Source organism: Callorhinchus milii, unplaced genomic scaffold (genome assembly GCF_018977255.1).
Source record: "Callorhinchus milii isolate IMCB2004 unplaced genomic scaffold, IMCB_Cmil_1.0 Scaffold3, whole genome shotgun sequence".
Lineage (NCBI taxonomy): Eukaryota > Metazoa > Chordata > Chondrichthyes > Chimaeriformes > Callorhinchidae > Callorhinchus > Callorhinchus milii.
The window spans coordinates 77,130,281-77,152,267 of NW_024704744.1; the positions used below are offsets into that span (position 1 = coordinate 77,130,281).

Sequence of the window (21,987 nt, forward strand, 5' to 3'; positions counted from 1 at the left end):
AGTAAACTTGCCCAACGTTTTGACTTGTCCAGTCTATTTATAGACGGCTCAGCTGAGTTGAATTCGGATTCCCAGAAGTTATACTCAAACTGCACAGTACTCTATTTAGACTGTACCTAAATAAAATTGGTCACTTACTCCATAGCTTTTGTGAGACATTACTGTACGCAACTGACCACCTTGTTTTACCCACAAAATACAGAGTGAATCCACTTTACAGTATATTCTATGAAGCACTTTGAGATGTCTCAACAATGTGATAAGGCACTATATCAAATGCAAGGATTATTATTACCTGGATTACTGTATACAGATCTAGTTTGTGCGACATAAGGGGCTTGACCTCACAATCCCTGAAGGTATTGCAGAGTGGAGGAAACTGTCTGATTCCCAGTGTTAGAGTGAAAAAACAACATCTTAAAGGGGAACTATTTAAATTGATATTGGAAGTAAACAAAGAACGATTCTTTTAGATATGCCCATGCAGGATAAGAGAGCACAGGTTCAGGATATATGAAATATGAAAGGCAAGTCTAGGAAAGATACCAGGAAGTATTTTGTGACATAGATGGGACTTAGTAACTAGAACGTTTTACTAGGAAGGGTGTTTGAAGCCACAAACTCATTTAAGAAATTACTTGAAAATAATGGGAAGAGGGTAATAATAATAATAATAACTTTCATTTGATGTGGTGCCTTATCACATCATTGAGACATCTCAAAGCATTTTACAGGATATATTGTATAGTGGTTTCACTCTGTATTTTGTGGGCGAAACAGGGCACAGCAATGTCCCACAAATATCTATTGAGCGAGTGACCAATTTTTTTTATTTGGGGGGACTGTTGGCCAGGACACCGGGAGAAACTCCCTTCTTTTTTAGAATGGTGCCATGGGATCTTTAACCCATGGTACTATCCCACCCTTCAACCCAGTAGAAGGAGGAAGGCTGTCATTGAGAATACAATGCGGGTTGTGGGAAAAAGTGGAATTTTAGAGCCGCAGTTATTTTTGATTTTTTAAAAAAAACAATGTACCACATTCATAGAGAGTGCCTGGTCTTAACCGTAGTTCAGAGCAAACGCCTGTATTCTCTTCCTCCCCACCACCCACCCCCTCCACGCCCAAACACTGAAACTTATTTTGCCTTCCCTTTAAAATTCTCTTAAAAACAAATCTTTGATCGTGGCTTCAGTCAACACCTTCAAAATCCTCCTCTTTTCCTCTCAGTTCGGTGATACCCATCTTCAAAAAGCACTTGGAGATATTCATCCTTTACGAAAGACGTTATGTCTTATGACGTTATGACCTGTAGCTCAGTGGTTAGAGCACTTGCCTTGCAAGCGAGACACCTGGGTTCAATTCCAGGCAGGGCGAGACCTTGGGCAAGTTTCCTTACTCTACATGCCTAATAATAATCCCTCCAAAAACAAAAACAATAATAAATTGGTCACTTTCAATCCACGACTGTTTGTAGGACACTGCTGTGCGCAATTGGCTGCTGCGTTTCACCTACAAATATACGGTCAATTCACTTTACAGTCTATTCTGTGAAGCGCTTTGAGACGTCGAGAAGATGTCAAAAGCGCTATATCAAATGCAAGGATTATTATTATGTACATTATTTTACCAAGTTAAGCAGTTTTAGCTGGTTAGACTCCACAGTACCCCAACGCACACTCTGGGGTTCCCAAGCCTTGGCTCTTGCTAACCTGAGCCTAATACATTCCGGAGTTAGGTAAGCAGGATGCGACCCTCCAGGGAGAGACTACTCATTTCGTTTCAAACACGGGGAAATTTGCATGTGTAGGCGGCATACATATGGGAACCTCAGTCTGATTTGGATACTCTTAAGCATAGTGATGGATTTCCGCATGTGTCACACACCCGTTTTGAGTGAAGAGAAATGCAAAGGTTAGGCAACCAGAACTACTCTTCTGTGAATTATAAAAATTACAAACCTGATTGTTTGTCGATTGGCGGATCGCTTTCCGGGGGTGATAATCCCTGAAAGAAAAATCTGGTCACTCAATCCACGACTGTTTGTGGGACACTGCTGTGTGCAATTGGCTGCCGCGTTTAGCTCACAGAATATACAGTCAATTCACCTTACAGTATATAAAGTGATAAAGCGCTATATCAACTGTAAATATTATTATTTAATGTAGTGCCTTTCGCATTAGGGGGAAATCTCAAAGCGCTTCACAGGATTTACTGTAAAGTGTATTGACCGTGCATTTTGTAGGATGAACGCAGCACCTAAGTTTCATGCAGCAAATTGAGTTCAATTTTCCAACATGGAGCTTGAACCTACATTCTTCTGAGTCAGAGGTGAAAGTGCTACCAGCTAAAGTGCTATCAACTAAGACAGGTTGACGCTATAATTGGCAGTGCTCAGCCACCCTTATTTAGGTATTTGTTCTTGGTACTTGGGGGAAATGGAGAGAGGAAAGGTGAGAAAAAAAATTATTGAAAGAAACAAGAAATGTTGCTAGTAAGTGGAACAACACAATCCTGAGAGGAAAGAGGAAAAGATGTGTTACATTGTACTTATGTTGTAAGTGCTGAATTCCTTCTCTTTTCTGTATGAACTAATTAGAAACCTTGTCTGCATTGAAAAGGTCAGTTCTCGTTCCTGTACAAATACCACAGCCATTTTGTCAATTGCATTTTCTTGCAATTTACCTAATTTAGAATAAGTTATTCAAATAATCTTCCACTCTTAAAGGTCAAGCGAGAAAGTCTTCTTTTTCCTGGTGATTTGTTGCCCACACATCTATCTGCCTCTGTATTTTTAACTGTTTCAACACTGACTACTGTGAGGGGAGATGAGTCATTTCAGTAACGTGACTCTAATTTTGCCTACAAATACATGCTCACTACACATGCTAACGATCCTCTGTGAAGCACTTTTGAAATGTTTTGCTGTTATGATGCTATGTCAAATGCAAGGATTATTATAAGACAACCTCCTTATAGGGCACGCCCTTATAGTCAGTCATTTTTCTGTGTTTCATTCCAACATAGGGCCTGAGACATTGGATCTAGACGACAGCATTATAACAAGAATGTCCTGTATTACTAATGTAAGTTGCTCACCATGTCTAAACTGTGTGAGGCAGCAATAAAAGGCAGATGGAATCTTGAGCTGTATTGCCAAATCAGTTAGTTTCAGTATCCCAGAAGTCATGCTCAAGCTGTTGAACGCTTTTGATAGGTTACACCTACAATGGAAATTCTTGTATTTAGAATGGAATGTGCAATCTTTTCCCAGAGGAACTCACCCTCCTTACCTAATTCCAGAGAGTATTAGGCACACATTGGCAAGAGTCAAGTCATGGGGATTCCAGAGTGTGCATTGGGGTACTGCTGGAGTCTAACCAGCTAAAACTGCATACTTGCCTGCAAGCAAAACCACATAGCATGTCAATCTAAAGCATTATCTGGCAAGCTTCCTGCTGCTCCAGCTAAGATCATCCTATCCATTGGAGCTTTGGCTTGCAGAGTTAATAGGAGCTGAATAGGAATAATCATTGCCCCCACTGATCATTCTGCCCCTCCAAGTTCGACAAATGACCCAGGCTGGCTGGTCTGTCATCAACAGGGCCCTGGAGTACTGTGGACCTGCCTGGCTCAGGAACCACCACAGAGGGTCGACTCAATTCAGACATGCACGAAATACATGAGAGCAATACCACCTCCTCCCTAGCCTCCTGCGATAACCAGGGAGCAATGCAATGGTTCCACCATTTGGAGGTGCGGAGCTTGAGCAGCAGCTGCTTACCTCTCTGCATACCAATCAGAATGGATTTAAAGTCTTATAAGCATCTGTTCACAAGCCAAGTAATGCCTTCCGGCAGCTGTCGTTCCAAGCCTTAGGTTTTCCTCATCAGCTATTCAATGGACAGCCTTGCCTTCAATGAGGTGAGAGGACCTTAACAGTACAATTTGTGACGTGTCAGTCACCTTGATATTTTAAGTCTATTGCTTAGTCAGCAGCAACTGCTTGATCCAGATATGAGGGACTTTATAATAATAATAATCCTTGCATTTGATATAGCGCTTTTCACTTCTTCTAGACGTCTCAAAGCGCTTCACAGAATATACTGTAAAGTGAATTGACCGTATGTTTGTGGGCGAAACGCAGCAGCCAATTGTGCACAAGTGTGTCCAACAAACAATCGTGGATTGAAAATGACCAACTTATTATTGTTTTATTTTGGAGGGATTATTATTAGGCATGCGGAGCAAGGTTTCGCCCTGCCTGGAATTGAACCCAGGCGTCTCGCTTGCAAGGCGAGTGCTCTAACCACTAAGCTACAGGATTCCACATTTACTTTGGTAAATAGTCATACCTATGTGAAGCCAAATCTACCTTTAGGCTGCTCAGGAATAGATCAGTGTAGGCCGGAACTCTTCTTGTCTGAAGCCACTTCCCCTTTTTACTATAAGTCAACCGCACTGATTGATCCTGGTCTTTACAAATGGGTTGAAGGAAACCCTTCCGATGCATGGCCCTAGGAGCTTGGAATCATGAAGGAGAATTGTTTGGACACTGGTCTAGGCTCTAGAGGCAGTGCAGAGGAGAGCAATGAAGCACTCTTCAGCATTAAAACAGTATGTTTTAGAGAGGATGTTACAGAGGGATATAAGATGATTCATGAGATAAAGAAAGTAAACTTAAAACAATATATATTTCAAGATGTGCCAAGCCATCCCAGGGACAAATTCCATCCAAACATTTGTAAAGTTATTGACAGAACTTGGACAGTAAAATAATGCAAATCTCCTCTGAATACGTCTAAGAAAAATTCTGTAGGGCTTTAATTTTGACATTAAATATTTCAAGTTAACACCATAAAAAATTAATTGGCCCTCCTTAATGGGTGAAGTAAGGATCAGCGATACTTTACTCTGTGAATTCCATTGTTTGAGATTGATTTAAGACCATTGTTGATTTACGTCTGTCAAGTTTTGGCACAAGCATGTCTCAGGCTGCTGCAGAAGGATAGCAGGTATAATGGGAAACATATTCCTTTAACTTAAGCATTTTTTCTTTTCTGCTATTTCTTCTTTAAGGCACAATTTTTTCATTCAGTCAGAAGTAATTTATGTGTACAGATGTCTACCTCTTATCAGATCATCTTCTGCAACAAAATCATTGCATTCAAAAAGAGTCACGTCCCACATTTTTCCACTGCTGTGACCTTTTCATTTTGTCTGACACATGTGGAAACCCATAACCATGCTTAACAGTATCCAAACCAAACTGCGATTTCCATGCTTGATACCTGGTGTTTGGAATTGCGACCTACCCCTCAGCTACTCCTGTGGCATCTTTTAGTGCCAAAGCAACAATACCCAACTAACAGAGCATCTGGCTGCTATGAAAAATGGTACTTAAAATGAGCAGGTTCGCCTCCTGTTTGGAACAGGACGTTGACAGAGTTGATAGGGTTTTGGTGACTTAACACACATAAAAAGGAGATGTAGCCAGAAAGTGTGAATTCTGAATGGAACAACAACAAGATTACATTTGTATAGTGCCTTTCACGTCAGGAGGACGTTCCAAGGCGCTGACACCGGAACAGCTAACAACTCATAAAATAATAATAAAATATTCAAATAAAATGCCTGAAGCTCATAAAATGTTGTTTGCTAGGATAGATGTTTTACTCAGAGCTATGGAAGCTTCTCCTCCTTGCATGGTCTCTCAGTGCCGCTGCCTTGTTGAGATCCCTATCTTATCCTGTCAGAGGATCCCTTGCATGCCAGGTTGCAGCACTTTCCCACTTGCTAGATGGTTCCAGGGCGGTTGTATGCCTCCCTAGAATATCTGGGCACAACTGAACTAACACACACACACTACACGATATTAATGCTTTCAATGTTTGTCTTCCGCAGTTTCAACCTTCAATGTTTCAATATCACTCTATGAGTTTATAATGTGTTTTGTATTGGGATGTCTAATGCCATAAAACTACAGACCCTTTGATATGTGTCTAATATGTGTCAGCCTGGCTAGTATTCTTACCTCGGAGTCAGAAGTTTGAGTTCAAACCCCATGTCAGGACTTGGAACTCCTGTAGTCCAAGTTGACACTCCAATACAGTGCTAGGGATGTGCTGTATTGTTGGAGGTCCTGTCTATGAGATGTTAAACCAAGGTCCTGACATTGAAGATCCTGTGGTGCCATTCGAAAAGCGAAGGAAACTTTCCCTGGTAACTAGCCAATAATTCCCCTGGTAAAATTAGTCATTCACTCCATTGCTATTTGTGAAACAGTTCTATGTGCAAATTGGCTGCTATGTTCACCACAAAACACTGTACATCCTGTGAAGCAATTTGGGACAGCCTCTTTTTTTTAATGAAAGGCCCTATACCAAAATGTAAGAATTTTTATTAAAAATTGCTTGCTTAAAAGGTTTTGTCTTTGCTCTCGATTTTCAAAGAGAATTGTAAATTACTTTTAGACAGGTTAAAAAAGTACCATCAATTAGTTTTCCCCTTCAGATATACTCTTTGTTGGGAAGAGGGAATGTGGTCTATAGATGTCTTTAAGATTCTGCAGGGGCACAAGAAGCCTGAAAAGGAAAAAAATATTTCCTTTAGTTGTGAAATTGGTGTCAAGGGGCACAGACTTGGTGTTTGTAAAAGAATCAGGAGAGAGGGAGGAATGATATTTTTCACTCAGTTATTATGGTTTGGAATGCATTACCATTGAAGCTATTAAGGCTGGGTTTAATAGAATCGTTCAAAATAGAACCGATAAGCACTTGAACAGTAAAACTGTTAAGATATACAGGGAAGGAACTGACAAGTGGAACTAATTATAAAAGGTGATAATAGAGGTACCACAATGGGATGAATGGCCTCCTTTGGAGCTGAGTCCCCACTGGTCGGTATTATAATAATAATTCTGCATTTGATATAATGCCGTATCAAGTTGTTGAGACACTTCAAAGCGCTTCACAGGATATATAAAGTGAATACACTGTGTATTTTGTGGGTGAAAAGCAGCACCAATTGCAGTGGCCCACAAATGGTCTTGGACTGAGAGACTTTTCTTTTTTTGAGAATGTTGGAAGAAGACCTCATTCGATTCCTTAAAGGAAGAGCCCTATTTAAAATGGCTGTGTTGAAACCTATTCCTTACTGTTTTCATTGCAGAACTCATTTGTTTCAAATACATTTATGACTGTCTGACACAAGAGCTAATGCTGTGCTGTCTCTATTAGATATGAAGGATGACGATGGTCTGAACAACATCCTGATGCTCCGTGCTGCATTGGGCTGGACCACAACCATGCACGAATGTAAGAGAAAGATACCGTTGACTGGAGTTAGCACTTTTAAGAAATACCTGCCTGAGGTACGAAACTTGAAGTGCTGTCTTTGAATACGCATTACAGTAACAATCCTTTCCATATAATATGCTGCTGACCAATAGCCACAAAACTCAGACTCTGATAGAGACTTGAATCCTATTCTCAAATAACATTTGTTCTTGGGGCTCCTCGAGAGGGTGATTTATCAGTTGTAAAAGGCAAGAGCAGGAGCCCATAGTTACAGATAACAGAAGTATCCCAGACAAAGTGATTGAGATTGATTTCCAACAACTTATAGCGCCCCTCAAGCAGGGTAGCATCCCAGAGCGCTTAACAGTGGCAGACCACAATTCTGAGCTAGGAGGGAGGGGCAAGGTGACCATAAGCACGGTCGAAGAGGAAGATCTTCAGGCGCAACCTTAAGATGGGGAAGGAGGGGACAAGGAAGAAAGATTGAGGGAGAGTGTTCCAGAGTTTTGGGGCGTAGTGACTGAGGGACGAACATAAGGGCATGGGGGTCAAGCACGAGGCCAGGAGAATCTGCTTTCTGAATATCCGGTGCATGCAATGTGAGAAATAATGTTTCCAGGGTGAACATGCCCAATTTACTTAATCGCTCCTCATAATCCAATTCTTCCATTGAATTTTAGTTGCTCTCCTCTGTTATCTTCTTGATTCCCCCAATATCCTTTTTGTACTGTGGCGACCAGAACTGTACACAATACTCTAAGTATGGTCTCACCAATGTACAGTGTACATTGTACAATGTACAATACAGTGGCAGGATTACCTCACTCTTTTGGCTTGCTGTTGATCTTTTGATACATCCCAAAATCTGGTTTGCTTTTCTCACTGCCACAGAGCATTGTTGGGAGAGCTTCAATGTATTATCAATCAGGACCCCCAGGTCCTTTTCAGTTTCCATACATATTATTTTCCTTCCGTTCAAATAATAGTCCCTTCCAGGATTTTTTGCCCCCATTTGAAGTACTTTACATTTCTCCACTTATTTCCTGTCTTCCACTTGCTCTATTTTCCATCAGTGATTTAGGTAGGTTATCCACTTCTAATCCCCCAACAGTAACACAGATGGTGTCTGGTGTGTGTTACATTAACAGCAACAAGACTTGTGATCTCTTAATGCTGCCGATTGATTCAGTGATTGCCACCCTTGGTTATCTCATTTACAGTGCTCACTGCTGCTTGGTTCGAAAAAACATAAGGAATGGACTAGCAGTACCGTCCAGGGAATGAGCATAGTCGGATAATAATAATTCTTACATTTGATATCGTGCCTTATCCCCACGTCTTCGAGACATCTCAAAGTGCCAATTATATGTTAATTCTTTAGATTGCTGTACAGTTCTGTACTCTGTCCTGGAGAGGTGTTTTGTATAGCATGTTCCATTAACGTCCTTCTATATTTCACTCTAGACAATTCTAATTCCAAAAGAAGACCCAGGAGTATTTTACTACTGCCTCTTAAAATCGAGAAGTAACCCAAAAGCTCGTTACAATCCATATGACCTACAGGTGGTTCCTCTCACCACAGCCACAAATTGTCAAGAGTATTGGACAATCAGTGCTTCCTATGTCTCCAAGGTAACTAATTAATCTTTACTGTTGTCCTATGTATTGGTCAGATATCATACTTTGCTTATCTTTGTCTAATAATTCAACAGACTGTTGGTTAACAATTGTTACACAAAAGTGGAATATTTGAAACAACAACTTTCATTTATATAGCGTCCTTCATGCAGGGTAGTCTCGGAGCAGTTAACAATGGTGGAGTTTGGCGCTGAGCCGGTAGAGGGAGGCGGTGATCGTAGGCACATTCGAAGAGGAAGGTCTTCCCTTGTGATCTTAAGACAGGCAAAGAAGAGGCAAGGCGGAGGGATGAGGCAGGGGATTCCAGAGGTTCAGGGCCCAGTGGCTGAAAACACACACAATAAGAAACAATTAAGTCTAATTTGCATTTTTTAGAATCCTAGAATTTTATAGCACAGGATCAAACCATTGGCCCTATTGGCTGCTCTTTGAAAGAGCAATATATTTAGTCCCATTGCAGTGCCCTTTGCACCACACCCATTAGAATTTCACTCCCAATAGCTTGTCAATCATTAAAAAGTTTGGCTTGGTCGCTCACACCGTTGCTTTCGGATGAGAAAATTGTGGGTTTCAGACCTATGTTAGGACCTCCAACTCACTATCTAGGCTGATGTGCCAGTGCAGTACCAGAGAGTGTTGTATACATTATTTCTTTTTCATATGTTTTTCATTTATCTTAAAAAAAACTGTTATGGGGTTTAACCAGTGCTTTAACCAGTGATTATGTTAGGGCAATCCATATCCTCAGTTAAAATAATTATTGTCATCTCTTTTTGTTTTTTGGTGATGATCTTAACAACAACAACAAAATTACATTTGTATAGTGCCTTTCACGTCCCAAGGCGCTGGAAAGTCAGTGTTTTGGACTCGAGCTGGGGGTTGGGATCGGGGAGGGTGGAGGGCAGGGAGGGAAGGAGATTTATCAATTAGAAATAACTATAGAATTTCTAAAACATCATATGTGTTGAACATTCATTTGATGGTTTAGTATTTTGATCATTACACATTTCCTAGTAAGAAATCTGTTAGGAAATACCGCATAATTAGACCCAATATTAATATAAAGCTTAAACGAATGTCTGTGTATTGCTGGTTCAAAGCCCCAAGAAAACAACAGCTGTACTAGTTAGACTCCAACTTGGTGGCAACTCTCCAGAGCAGACTGTGCCTGAAATGTCAAACTATCTTTCTCTTTCAGATGCTGATTGACTTGCTGCCCGTTTAAAGCACTTTCTGCTTTTAGTTCAGATTTCCAGCATTGGGCACTTTCCCTTTTTATCTCTAACTCCAGACAGCTGTCATATTAATCTGATGGGCAAACTGGCTGAGAATTTACTTTAAAATTCCCCGAGGCTCCAAACCACGAGATTGAGCCCTGCCCTGTTTGCTGTTGCTGCGATAATGAGTTCTGTTGTCGAGTTCTGAAGGATATTAATGGAGAATCTATCTACATTTTAATTTTGATACCTTTCAAGTATTGTGTAGGTCTGCTGTCTCTTCATATAGGCTGCCTCTTTAATTGACTAGCTTCATGAAGCAGTAGTTTAGTGTTGACTATTCAAGACTGTCTCAACTCTTATTAACATGCCTTTTCTTTGTTACACATACCTTATGAAGAAAGAGTAGAGAAACTGGGCTGTTTTCACTAGAGCTAGAAGTCCGAGAAGAGCTTTGATTGAGATCTTCTAATCTATTAGGTGCTTTTTGTTTAAAACAAACAAAGGGAAAGGTTTGGGGTTGTTTTACCCACAGAGACTAGTTGGATATGGAACATAATCCTTGTAATACACCTTGCATTTGATATAGTACCTTATCACGTCTTTGAGACATCTCAAGGCACTTCACAGAATATACTGTAAAGTGAATTGACTGTATATTTTGAGGGCGAACTGTGGCAGCCAATTGCGCAAAGCAGTGTCGCACAAACAGTCATGGTTTGAGTGACTTAATTATTTTTTTTGAAGATTATTACCCTGGGAAAAGCGATCCGCCAATCACATAACAATTGGGTTCCCACTTACTGCTGGGTAAACAGGGGCGTGTGGAGTGAGGAAACTTGTTCAACATTTCGCCCTGCCACGAATCAAACCCAGGTCCTCTCGCTTGCGAAGCGAGTGCTTTCACCACTAAGCTACAGGAGTGCTTGGCCATAAACATTGGAAAATAGAAACGAGGGCCAGGATCAAATAGATATTTTATAATAATCCTTACATTTAATATAGTGTCACACCTTGCGTGTCAGGAGGACAACTCAAAGTGCTTCACAGAACATATTGTAAAGTGGATTAACTCTAGATTTTGTTGTGGTTGCTTTTAAAAGTGCCAACACAATGAGTGGAATTGCCTTCTGTGCTGTAAGGTTCTAGGGATCTAATTATCCCACCACCTTTGCAATGGTATCATACATTCAGGTTAGCTTGCTCAGTGATCCACACTGTGCCTGTAAAGCACCTTGAGATTTTATCATAGAATTATAGAATCTTACAACACAGAAGGAGGCCATTTGACCCATTGTACCTGTGCCAGCTCTTTGAAAGAGTTACCTATACGGTAGAAACAGCTATATGTTATCCTATGTAAAAGGTACTATTTAAGTGCATGCTGCTGTTGATGTTAAGTTGCAAGACTTCGAATCCTGTTCTTCAACTTAAGAAATGCCTCTGCTTTTTCAGACTTAACCTGAATCTGGGACTGGATATTTGCAGATGCACTGAGATCACAATATGATCAGGTGAAGCTTTGTTTCATTGCTAATTAAACAGATGCCTTGTTTCCCCTTTCAGGTGACTTTTTTTCCAGACAAAGAAGAAATAGACAGCATTCCTGCAACAGAATGGATACGAGAAAGATGCTACTTCAGATTGATATATAATCTGCCCGTTTTTGTGCAATTCAGGTAGGATCAGAAGATACTGTTGTATTTTAATGATGCATTAACCTGAGATCCTGTCTGTCCATGGGGACATTAAAAATCTGTTTAATGTCCCCATGTACAGACAGGATCTCAGGCATTCTTCGAATCTGGCACTGTTTGAAAAGAGAAGGAAATTTCTATCTGGTGTCCTGGCCAACAATCCCCCAGATAAAATTGCTCACTTCATGGGACGTTGCTGTACACAAACTGGTTGCTGCATTAACCCACAAATACGGTCACTGCACTTTACATTAAATCCTGTGACGCACCCTGAAATGTTTTGATGACAAAATAGCGCTATATCAAGTCCAAGGATTAAAGAAATACAAGGTGAATTCAGAGCCCTGAAATTTCATTTGGTCTTAGGTTGTGCTTTTTGTCTTTAAATTTAATAGCGGCCAGACCTGTTTAAAATCCAGTCTTAATTTGGAAGCTGGTTCTTTTTAAGCACTGCAGAAAACTGGTTTGAAATTAAGATTAAATTTGAAATTTGAACACATTTCTGCACCGTCATTGTATGTAAGTGTCACAACAACAACTTTGTATGGTACCCTTCCCTCGGGTTAGCATCTTGGAGCGCTTAAATCACTGAGTGCTGAGTGATGTCGCAATGAGATTTACCGTATATTCTGTGAAGCGCTTTGAGCTGCCTTGAAGACACGATAAGGTGCTGTATCAAATGCGAGGATTATTATTATTATCTAGAATTGTGTCCCACAAACAGTTCTTAGCTCATTGCGACATCACTCAGCATTCAGTGATTTAAGAGCTTCGAGATGCTACTACGAGTGAAGGGTACCATACAAAGTTGTTGTTGTGACACTTACATAATGTGGTTGTCTCATTATGGTGCTCCAATGTTTCCTCTGGGGGAATAGAAGCAGCGGGGACTGATTTGACTCAGAGATAGGTTCAGGTAAGTGCACCGGCAGGCAGGAAATCCAGACGCTTTTCATTGCAGCTTCCTGCCGAGCCAGACTTGCCTCTGTAGCCAAACTCCTAATTGCAAAAGAGATTTAAACTCAAGGAAAGTTTGTGGTTTTGTTCCCTGCTGCTTGTAATGAAAACACAGTAGCTGCCGGGTCTTGAGTGAATGATCTTTTGTTCTCTAGCTGAGGCGCGTTGGATCTTTATTCTTTTATCTCATTGTCGCTGTGACTTAATGCTGTGATTTAGACTCAGTATTTGAATATGTGCAGGTAAATTGAAAAGGATTTCAGTGGGTGATGGAACTCCAATTGGTACTTTTCATCCAGAAATAAACTTCTGTCTCACCTTCATAGATTAGTGGGTAAAGACATCACTTGCCTTCTGTTCAGAAGGTTGTGGGTTTAAATACCATGTCGGGTATCGGGGCTGCATTGATGAAGATTTAGAGGTGGGAGGCTAACACCTGGCTCAGGTGGTAGCACTTAATCGCTGCAGTTGCGGCAGTACTCTTGCCTTTAAGACCCTCCAGAGTAGGGAGAGGAAAAATCTGCCGGGGCTCCAATTCCAATCTCTCATCAGTGCTAGAATGTGCTCCTTTACAGATATCAGCTAAGCTTTGGATGCAGCTTGGCTGTGATGTCTGTGCAGTTGAATAGCCTGCTGATATTGATTGTTTACAACAACAGTTTTTATAGCTCCTTTCAGGTAGAATAAATATCTATAAATGTAGAGTCTGTAGCTCAGTGGTTAGAGCACTTGCCTCGCAAATGAGAGAACTGGGTTTGATTCCCGGCAGGGTGAAATGTTGGGCAAGTTTCCTTACTTTACACCCCTATGATCACCTAGTAGTAAGTAGGAACCCGATTGCTAGTCAATTGATGGATTGCTTTTCCAGGAACTGTTTGTGGGACACTGCTGTGTGTAATTGGCTGCTGTGTTTCGCCCACAAAATATAGTCAATTTACTTTACAGTATATTCTGTGAAGTGCTTTGAGACGTCTCGAAGACGTGATAAGGCACGCTGTATCAAATGCAAGGATTATTATTATTATGCTTAACAATTGTGATCATGTAAAATATCTTTTTACACTGACTGCGTGTCCTCTTTCTTCTTGCTACAATTAAATTGGTTGTCTCTTAGCACTCTTCACTGTGTGTTCAATGAGTCATTACTTTATCATTGATTTATTCTTTGTGAGGATTTGGCAATGCTATTTTCAAACTTGTTGGTGCAGGATCGTAAGAAGTTTTCTTGCTGTTCATTTTAATAATAATAATCCTTGCATTTCATATAGCACCTTATCACATCATTGAGACATCTCAAAGCGCTTCACAGAATATATTCTCAAGTGTGTTGACTGTGTATTTTGTGTGCGAAACACGGCAGCGCACAAACAGTCATGGATTGAGTGACCAAATTTTCCTTTGAGGGATTATTATCCTCAGATCCACCAATTGACTAATAATTGGTTCCTATTTACTGCTACGTAAACGTAGGCGTATGGAGTAAGAGAACTTGCCTAAGGTTTCGCCCTGTCCAGGAATCGAACCCGGGTCCTCTCACCTGCAAGGTGAGCGTGGTAACCACTCCACTACAGGACTCAATTTTGTTGCAGCCCTTCATAATTATAAACACCTCGATCAAAGCATAGTTCAAGATCCTCAGCTCCAGAGAATACATCCCTAGTCTATCCAGCCTTTAACTACAGATTAGGTCCTAAACATCTAGAGACATAAGCAGTTACTTTACCACAGAGCTGCTACAGTAACATTGAATAATGTCAACTAATGTATTTGCTTAATTTAATACATTTGGACATTGGCAATAATCACAGTTAAAGGGAAAGTAAAGCTCCTATGAAGGGAGTAAGTACCTCTATTTTGTCAGGATTCCCTTTCCACGTTCTTGGTCCAGCTTCACAGCAAACGTGTCCGAACAGTTTCACCGTGAGACTGTGAAGCAGAATCACTGTTTTTGAAGGCACAGGTGCCAGCCATTTCACACACGGTAAAATGGCTCCTCAGAGCTGTAAGTATTAATGCGGAGAATTGTTGGCCAAGAAGTGTGGAGAAAATCTATTTTCTTTTCTAATAGAGAAACATGGAAACGGGAGTAAGCTATTCATCCCCTCGAGTCTGTTCTGCTATTTTATAAGATTGTGGCTGACCTATACCAGGATCTTTATCTGGTTCATCTGGACAGGCAGAGATGATCTCAGTTTAACATCTCACCCTGAGGATGGCACCTCTGTCAATGCACCACTCGCTCAGCCTAGACTGTGAGCTCATAAAACTCTGGCTGTTTATAGGATATTGCTATGTGAAAATTGGCTGCCATATACCATATACTATATGCCATATATATCAAAATGCAAGGATATACAGTTACAATACTTCACAGTAAAATCCTGTGAAGCACTTTAAAAAGCCTGGACAACATGGTAAGGCTTTATATTAAATAAAGGGTTATGATTATAAGATCCAATGTGATGCTCACTGCCCAATGTTCTGTCTGATCCGGAGGTAAGAGTACTACAGACTAAAACAAGCTAATTAAGTTGGGTGGATGAAACAAAATCAAGTCAGAAATCACTGAACTAATCAGTTATAGATAAGCGATTGATTGCCCTTTTTTATATAAATTACAGTACTAATCCTGTTTACAATATCACTTTGCTCTAGAATTTGGAAAGCATTCACCACTTGGAAGATAAATGTCCACCATCTGAAGGCCCAAAACAGCAGGTATAAGCAGTGTGTGATTCACAATGATTTCATGGCCCTTTAATTCATTTACATTGCTCCATTCACCTTACAACAACAGCAACAACAACAAGATTACATTTGTATAGCGCCTTTCACGTCGGGAGGACATCCCAAGGTGCTGAAAGAGTATATAGACTAAACTATACACCATAGACTAAAGACCATGTTGTTGGATCTATTGCAGTTGTGCCCCTTCACATTAGATGTAACCTGATAGATAACCTGTAACATGGATTTATAATGTACTGAGGAGCAGTACAATACAATACAAAATTATATTTGTCAAGTGCCTTTCACGTCGGGAGAACATCAGGGATTAGGACCCGGTGGGGATGGTTGGAATCAGGGAGCGTAGGAAGGGGGTCAAAGGTACGGTCGAAGAGGAGGGTCTTGGGGTGTACCTTGAAGTGAATCTTGAAGGAGGCGAGGGAGGGAGCGAGGCGAAGGGAATGTGGGATGGAGTTCCATAGGGTGACTGGCTTAGTGAAGTGGAGTGTGCAACCGAGGATGCTGATGCTGCCAGTGCCTGAGGTGCGGCGGCGCTGGTGCAATCCAGTCAGAAGAGCCTTGGTCTTGCTGGCGTTCAACTGTAGAAAATTGGCTCTCATCCAGTACTTGATGTCTGTTAGGACATCAGTGGTCCTGAAGTCGAGGGTGGAGGCAGAGAGATAGAGGTGGGTGTCATCGGTGTACATATGAAAGTTGACCCGATGTCTGTGGATGATGTCATCAAGGGGGAGCATGCAAAGGTTGAAGAGGAGAGGACCAAGGATAGAGAGCTGAGGAACACCACAAAACACCCCACGACTTGGTGTGGGGGCTGGAGGAGAAACTGTTTGTGGAGACAAAGTGGAGCTGGTTTGAGAGAAAGGATCTGAACTATTCAAGGACAGAACCTTGAAGGCTGATGTGAGAGGAGATGCAGTGGAAGAGGATAGAGTGATCCACAGTGTCAAAGGCAGCAGAGAGTTTGAGGAACAGGAGGCAGAGGGAGTCCTGGTCACAGATGGATAGAATGTATTTGTCACCTTGACCAGGGCTGTTTCTGTGCTGCGGGCAGCACGGAAACCCGATTGGAAGGGTTCATAAAGGGAGTGGCAGGAGAGGAAGGAGTGAAGCTGGGAAGAAACAACTGTTTCAAGGACCTTGGAAAGGAAAGAGAGGTTGGAGATGGGGCGATAGTTCATGAGCAGGGATAACAACAACAACAACTTGGATTTATGTAGCGCCCTCCATGCCGGATGGCGTCTCAGAGCGCTTTACAGTAATGGATCGCAGGTCCGAGCCAGGGGGAGAGGGAGGAAGGTGACCAAAGGTGCGGTCGAAAAGAAAGGTTTTCAGCAGAGATCTGAAAATGGGAAGGGAGGGTGTGAGACGAAGGGAGTGAGGAAGGCAGTTCCAGAGCCTCGGGGCATAGTGGCTGAAGGCACGGCCGCCGAAGGTGGAGCGAAGGACTCGGGACGAGGAGGAGGCCAGACCCGGAGGAACGAAGGCAACGGGTACTGTTTTGAGGAGAGAGGAGGTCAGAGAGGTAGGGGGGGTGCAGAGAAGAGCAGGGACTTGAATACAAGGGTGAGGATCTTGAAATCGATCCTCTCTGGGATAGGCAGCCAGTGCAGTCTGGCAAGGACTGGAGTGATCGGGGAGCGGTGTTTGGTGCGGGTGAGAATGCAGACGGCAGAGTTTTAAATGATTTGGAATTATGGAGTCTTGTAGCTCAGTGGTTAAAGCACTTGCTTTGCAAGCGAGAGACCTGAGTTCAATTCCAGGCAGGGCGAAACCTTGGGCAAGTTTCCTTACTCCACACGCCTAATAATAATCCCTCCAAAACCCAAAACAATAATAAAATTGGTCATTTTCAATCTACGACTGTTTGTGGGACATTGCTGTGCCCAATTGACTGCCGCGTTCGCCCACAAATTTACAGTCAATTCACTTTACAGTGTGTTCTGTGAAGCGCTTTGGGACGTCCTCCCGACGTGAAAAGCGCTATATCAAATGCAAGGATTATTATTATTATTATGGTAGTGGATGGGAGACCAGCGAGGAGGGCATTGGAGTAGTCCAGCCGAGAGGTGACAAAGGCATGGACCAGGGTTTCAGTGAGTTTTGGGGAGAGGTATTGGCGGAGACGGGCGATGCGTCGGAGGTGGTAGAAGGCAGTGCTGCTGAGGGACCGGATGTGGGGGAGGAAGGATAATTGGGGGTCGAACCTGACGCCTAGGTTGCATACGGGTTCGGAGAGTTTTAGAGGGAGGTCGAGGAGGTGAGAGCCGTGAGATTTTAGATGTTGACGAGAGCCAAAGAGTATGGCTTCCGTCTTGTCATTGTTCAGCTGAAGGAAGTTTGCGCTCATCCAGCCCCTGAGATCTGACAGGCAAGCTGACAGAACATCTGGGGACTGGGGGGTAGGGATGGGGTAGATGGAGCAGGTGGTGGGCTTCATGCGTTTTATAGTGGTGGTGAGAGAGGAGGGGGAGACAGGTTGGAAGGTGTGGAGGGAGGGATGGGCAGGGGATGTGTGAGGGAGTAAACCATTTTTGTAAACGTACGTAGAGTGAAAATTCTAAATGTCCTTAATTGTGCAATTAACAAACAAGATTTATTGAATACGGAATGATTCTCAGAAGGAAGCCATTACATTTCTATCAGATTTGCTTCTCTAATGACGTTATCTAATTCAAATCTCTGTATTTTCACTGTTCCCTCAATAATGTTCCCATTAATACTATTCCAACACACTGTTCTGCTTATCTGATTCACTTTGCAATACCCCCAATTAATTCTGCTCCAAAAACCACATGGCAAACAATCCTTTTGATTGGTTATTAATTATATTAAGAAGGGCACCTTTAATTCGATTGCATACATGAGCGCACTGTCTGCAAGCTTCCTGCTGATTATTCAGCTTGGACCTACCCCCACCCACCCGTTAGTGTTTGGCTTGCAGGTTAACAAGAGCTGAGGGGGAGGAATACCTGCTCCCAGTGGCTGTTTTACCCATCCAAGCCTGCCGATGAGCCAGGCTGGCTGATCCCGTCATCAGCAGTGCCCTGGAGTAATGCCATCTCAGCTCCAAGGAGACCCTGCCTACGCCACCCCCACCACCCCGCACCCTGGAAGGATAGGCACTAGTCAGTCATGTGACTTACGACAAGCACATCACTTTTTAAGAATCATTTTCTAAATCTTCATGAAACCCCTTTGCTTGGTGTTAGGGAATAAATGGAGAGGAACTTTCTTGTTGTCTACCTTGACTTGCCTGGTTTGCTGATGTACTGTTATTGAATCTGTTTGTTTTCTGGCAGGATGATTTTGCTCAAAGAGCTGTTTTTCACTGATACGCTGTTTCAAGGCACCTTACTGTATGTGCGTGCACTGTGTGAGACAGCCAGTTCTAGTAATGGAGGTGAAGGAAAAGGAGACAGTGCCATTTCTCTTCTAAAGGTAAGACTACAACAACAATAACAAAATTACATTTGTATAGTGCCTTTCACGTCGGGAGGATGTCCCAAGGTGCTGGACAGACAGAGGTTCAGACCTGAGCTGGGGGTCGGGGTTGTGGAGGGTTGACGGCAGGGGGCGAAGCAGGGAGATCAAAGGCACGGTTGAAGAGGAGGGTCTTCAGATGGGTCTTGAAGGAGGCAAGGGAGGGGGTGACGCGGAGGGACTGTGAGATGGAGTTCCAGAGGGTGGGGGCAGACCATCCTCTGGAGTCTACATCTTTGTCCCAAGGCGGTGGACAGTCAAGGATTTGCACCTGGGCTGGGGTTGGGATCAGGAGAGATGGAGGGCAAGGAGGGTTGGGCTAGGGGGTGACTGACAGTGCGGTCAAAGAGGAAAGACTTAAAACGGGCTTTTAAGGAAGCAAGGGAGGGGGCGAGGTGAAGGGACTGTAAGATGGAATTCCAAAGGGTGGGGGCAGAGAGGTTGAAGGTCCAACCATGGATGTGAAGCTGGTAATGGGGAAAGTGTAGGGGAATGGGATTAGAGTATATAGCTCAATTGGGGTGGCTAGTGCCATCAAAGAGACAAATGGACCAAAAGCCATTCTACTGTATTGTAAACTCTCTGACAGCTAAGACCACCCTACCCGTTCGGCATTCCAGAAATCCGACTACTGGACTCAAAATATCAGAATTGAGTTGATCCTCTGTGGGAACACGTCAGCAATACTTTTGTCTGATTTTGGTGGCTTGTATTTATCTTCTTCAATTGCAGATGGACACATCTCGCTCCTATTTAATCAAGGAGTTTTGTGAAACACAGTCTCAACAGTGCAAACTTGCTCAGGAGCAACTTGTTTCTCTCAAACAGAAAATAATTGACTCCACCCTGGAATCCTGTTGGAAGGTAATTTTATAGTTGTTTGTCAGTCTCCAGCCACATCAGTGATGTCCCACCAGCAACCATGAAGTGAATGACCAATTTATCTGGAGGCTTTTTGGCCAGGACTCTAGGGAAAAAAAATCTTATTTCAAATAGTGCCACTGGATCTAACATTGACCTCAATAGGTAAATGAGACCTCAGTTTATCAGTTTAATGTCTCAGCCGAAAGACGGCACCTTCAACAGTGCAGCATTGAAGTGTTAATTTCAACTGTGAGCTCAAAGTCCTTGACATGGGATTTGGACAACAATAACAAAACAACCCACAACCTCATACATCCTCCAGTCCCATTGATGATTTGATTGGCTTGTCAACCATTTACAATGCCTTTTATTGTGGCCCACATATTTCCTTGGAACCAATAAGACCCTCTTTTAACTCTCTTCCCATATTGACACAATGTAATACCACAGCATAGTCCATGGCAGTCTAAATGCTACATAGTCCATGGCAGTCTAAATGTACTATTTTAAACATGCTACATTATTTATTCTTAAAAGGGTGTAGGGATGATTGTCCCCATAGAAGTGGATAGCACAGATGAAAGCCATTTAACCCATCATGTTGGTGCTGATTCTTTGAAAGAGCAATCCATTCAATCCTATTTACCTGTCTTTTCCCCATACCCTTTGAAATTACTCATTTCCAAAGAGTCCTTTTTGTTGAAAGTAATATGAATCCTGAATTGACCAACACTGTCAGCGGGGCATTCCATACCCCAATAACTCTATGTATATTAAGAAAAACCCCACCTAATCTCCACCTTTGCTTCTTTGGTAATTAGTATAAATTGATATCCTCCAGTCACTGACTCACAGGCCAGGAGGAAATAATTCCTCCCTTTTGACTCAATCAAAACCCACTGTAACTTTAAAGATCGATATCACTATCTCAATCCTCAGGCTGCTCTGTTCTAGTGAAAATAGGCCCAGTTCCTGGAGACTCTGCTCATCAACCAAATCGTTGGTTCATCTGCTGATTCAAACCCACCTTTTGCGTTTTAAGTCCTCACCTGTTGCCTTATATGACATAATTTACACTTATGGGTGCAAAAAAATTATAATGGCCAAGATTACAACGGAGCTCTCTGTAGACTTACTAAACACCTTTATTGTCCAAATAGTCTGTTTATGTGATTCTGTAAATTTTCCAATAAATTTGAATAGCTTTAAAATGAATTGCCCCTTAGAATCAATCCATTTGTCAACCATTTACAATGCCTTTTATTGTGGCCCACATATTTCCTTGGAACCAATGTTCAACTTGCATGTTATTCTCCTGGTTGTAATCTCACAGGTGGCTGAGAGGGAAGGCATGCAGAAACTTATCAAAATGCTCTCAATGGATTCAGGAGAGAAGCTAACACACGTAGAGGTGTCGGACGTTAGGATCTTCCTGGCTCAAATTATCCGATTCCTGAAACTAGTTGACTATCTATTTCAAGAGCTGCTGTATCGCCTGGTAACCACAGCAGTTCAGTTTCTGTTACACTTCATAACTCTTTCAGACAGCGTAACCTCAACGGAGGAGAAAAAGAACGAGGAGCTCTTAGGGTGAGACATGAATGTAATTATTAATAATAAACAAAACCCAAAACACTGCAGATGCTAGAAATCTGAAACAGAAACAGAGGTCGCTGGGAACACTCAGCGTCTATGGAAAGGAATGTGAGTCAACGTTTCGGGTCCACGACCCTTCGTCAGAACGGTCGTGGACGTTATTAGTAATGCCTGCCAGTTTGGCTCAGTTTATAGCATTCTTACCTTTATTCAGAAGAATATAGATTCAAGCATAAGGTTGGAACTTGACCTCACAGTTCAGGCAGACAATCAAGTGCAGGCACTCAGAAGTACTCCAACAACTAAGTCCTGCATTGTTGAGCATCCTTTAGATGAGGTGTCAAATCAAGGTGCTATCTGCCTCATCAGACGGATGTTAAAGATCCTACAATACTATTGGAAAAGAGAAAGGAGTTCTTCTAGTTGGTGGCTTGACTAGCATTATTTCAAATGATCATAATAATAATAAGCCTTGTGTTTAATATGGTGCCT

The 21,987-nt window shown here is 42.2% G+C and overlaps 1 protein-coding gene across 1 annotated transcript in view; it reads left to right on the forward strand.

Moving 5' to 3' along the window:
• Positions 1-7,240: 7,240 nt before the first annotated feature.
• Positions 7,241-21,987, forward strand: part of LOC103181702 (dynein axonemal heavy chain 6) — a 164,941-nt gene continuing 150,194 nt past the window's right edge. Inside the window, 7 exon segments of the mRNA XM_042333144.1 lie at positions 7,241-7,372; positions 8,763-8,930; positions 11,720-11,832; positions 15,463-15,525; positions 18,855-18,993; positions 19,768-19,899; positions 21,233-21,489. Coding sequence (XP_042189078.1) covers positions 7,241-7,372; positions 8,763-8,930; positions 11,720-11,832; positions 15,463-15,525; positions 18,855-18,993; positions 19,768-19,899; positions 21,233-21,489 — 1,004 coding nt within the window.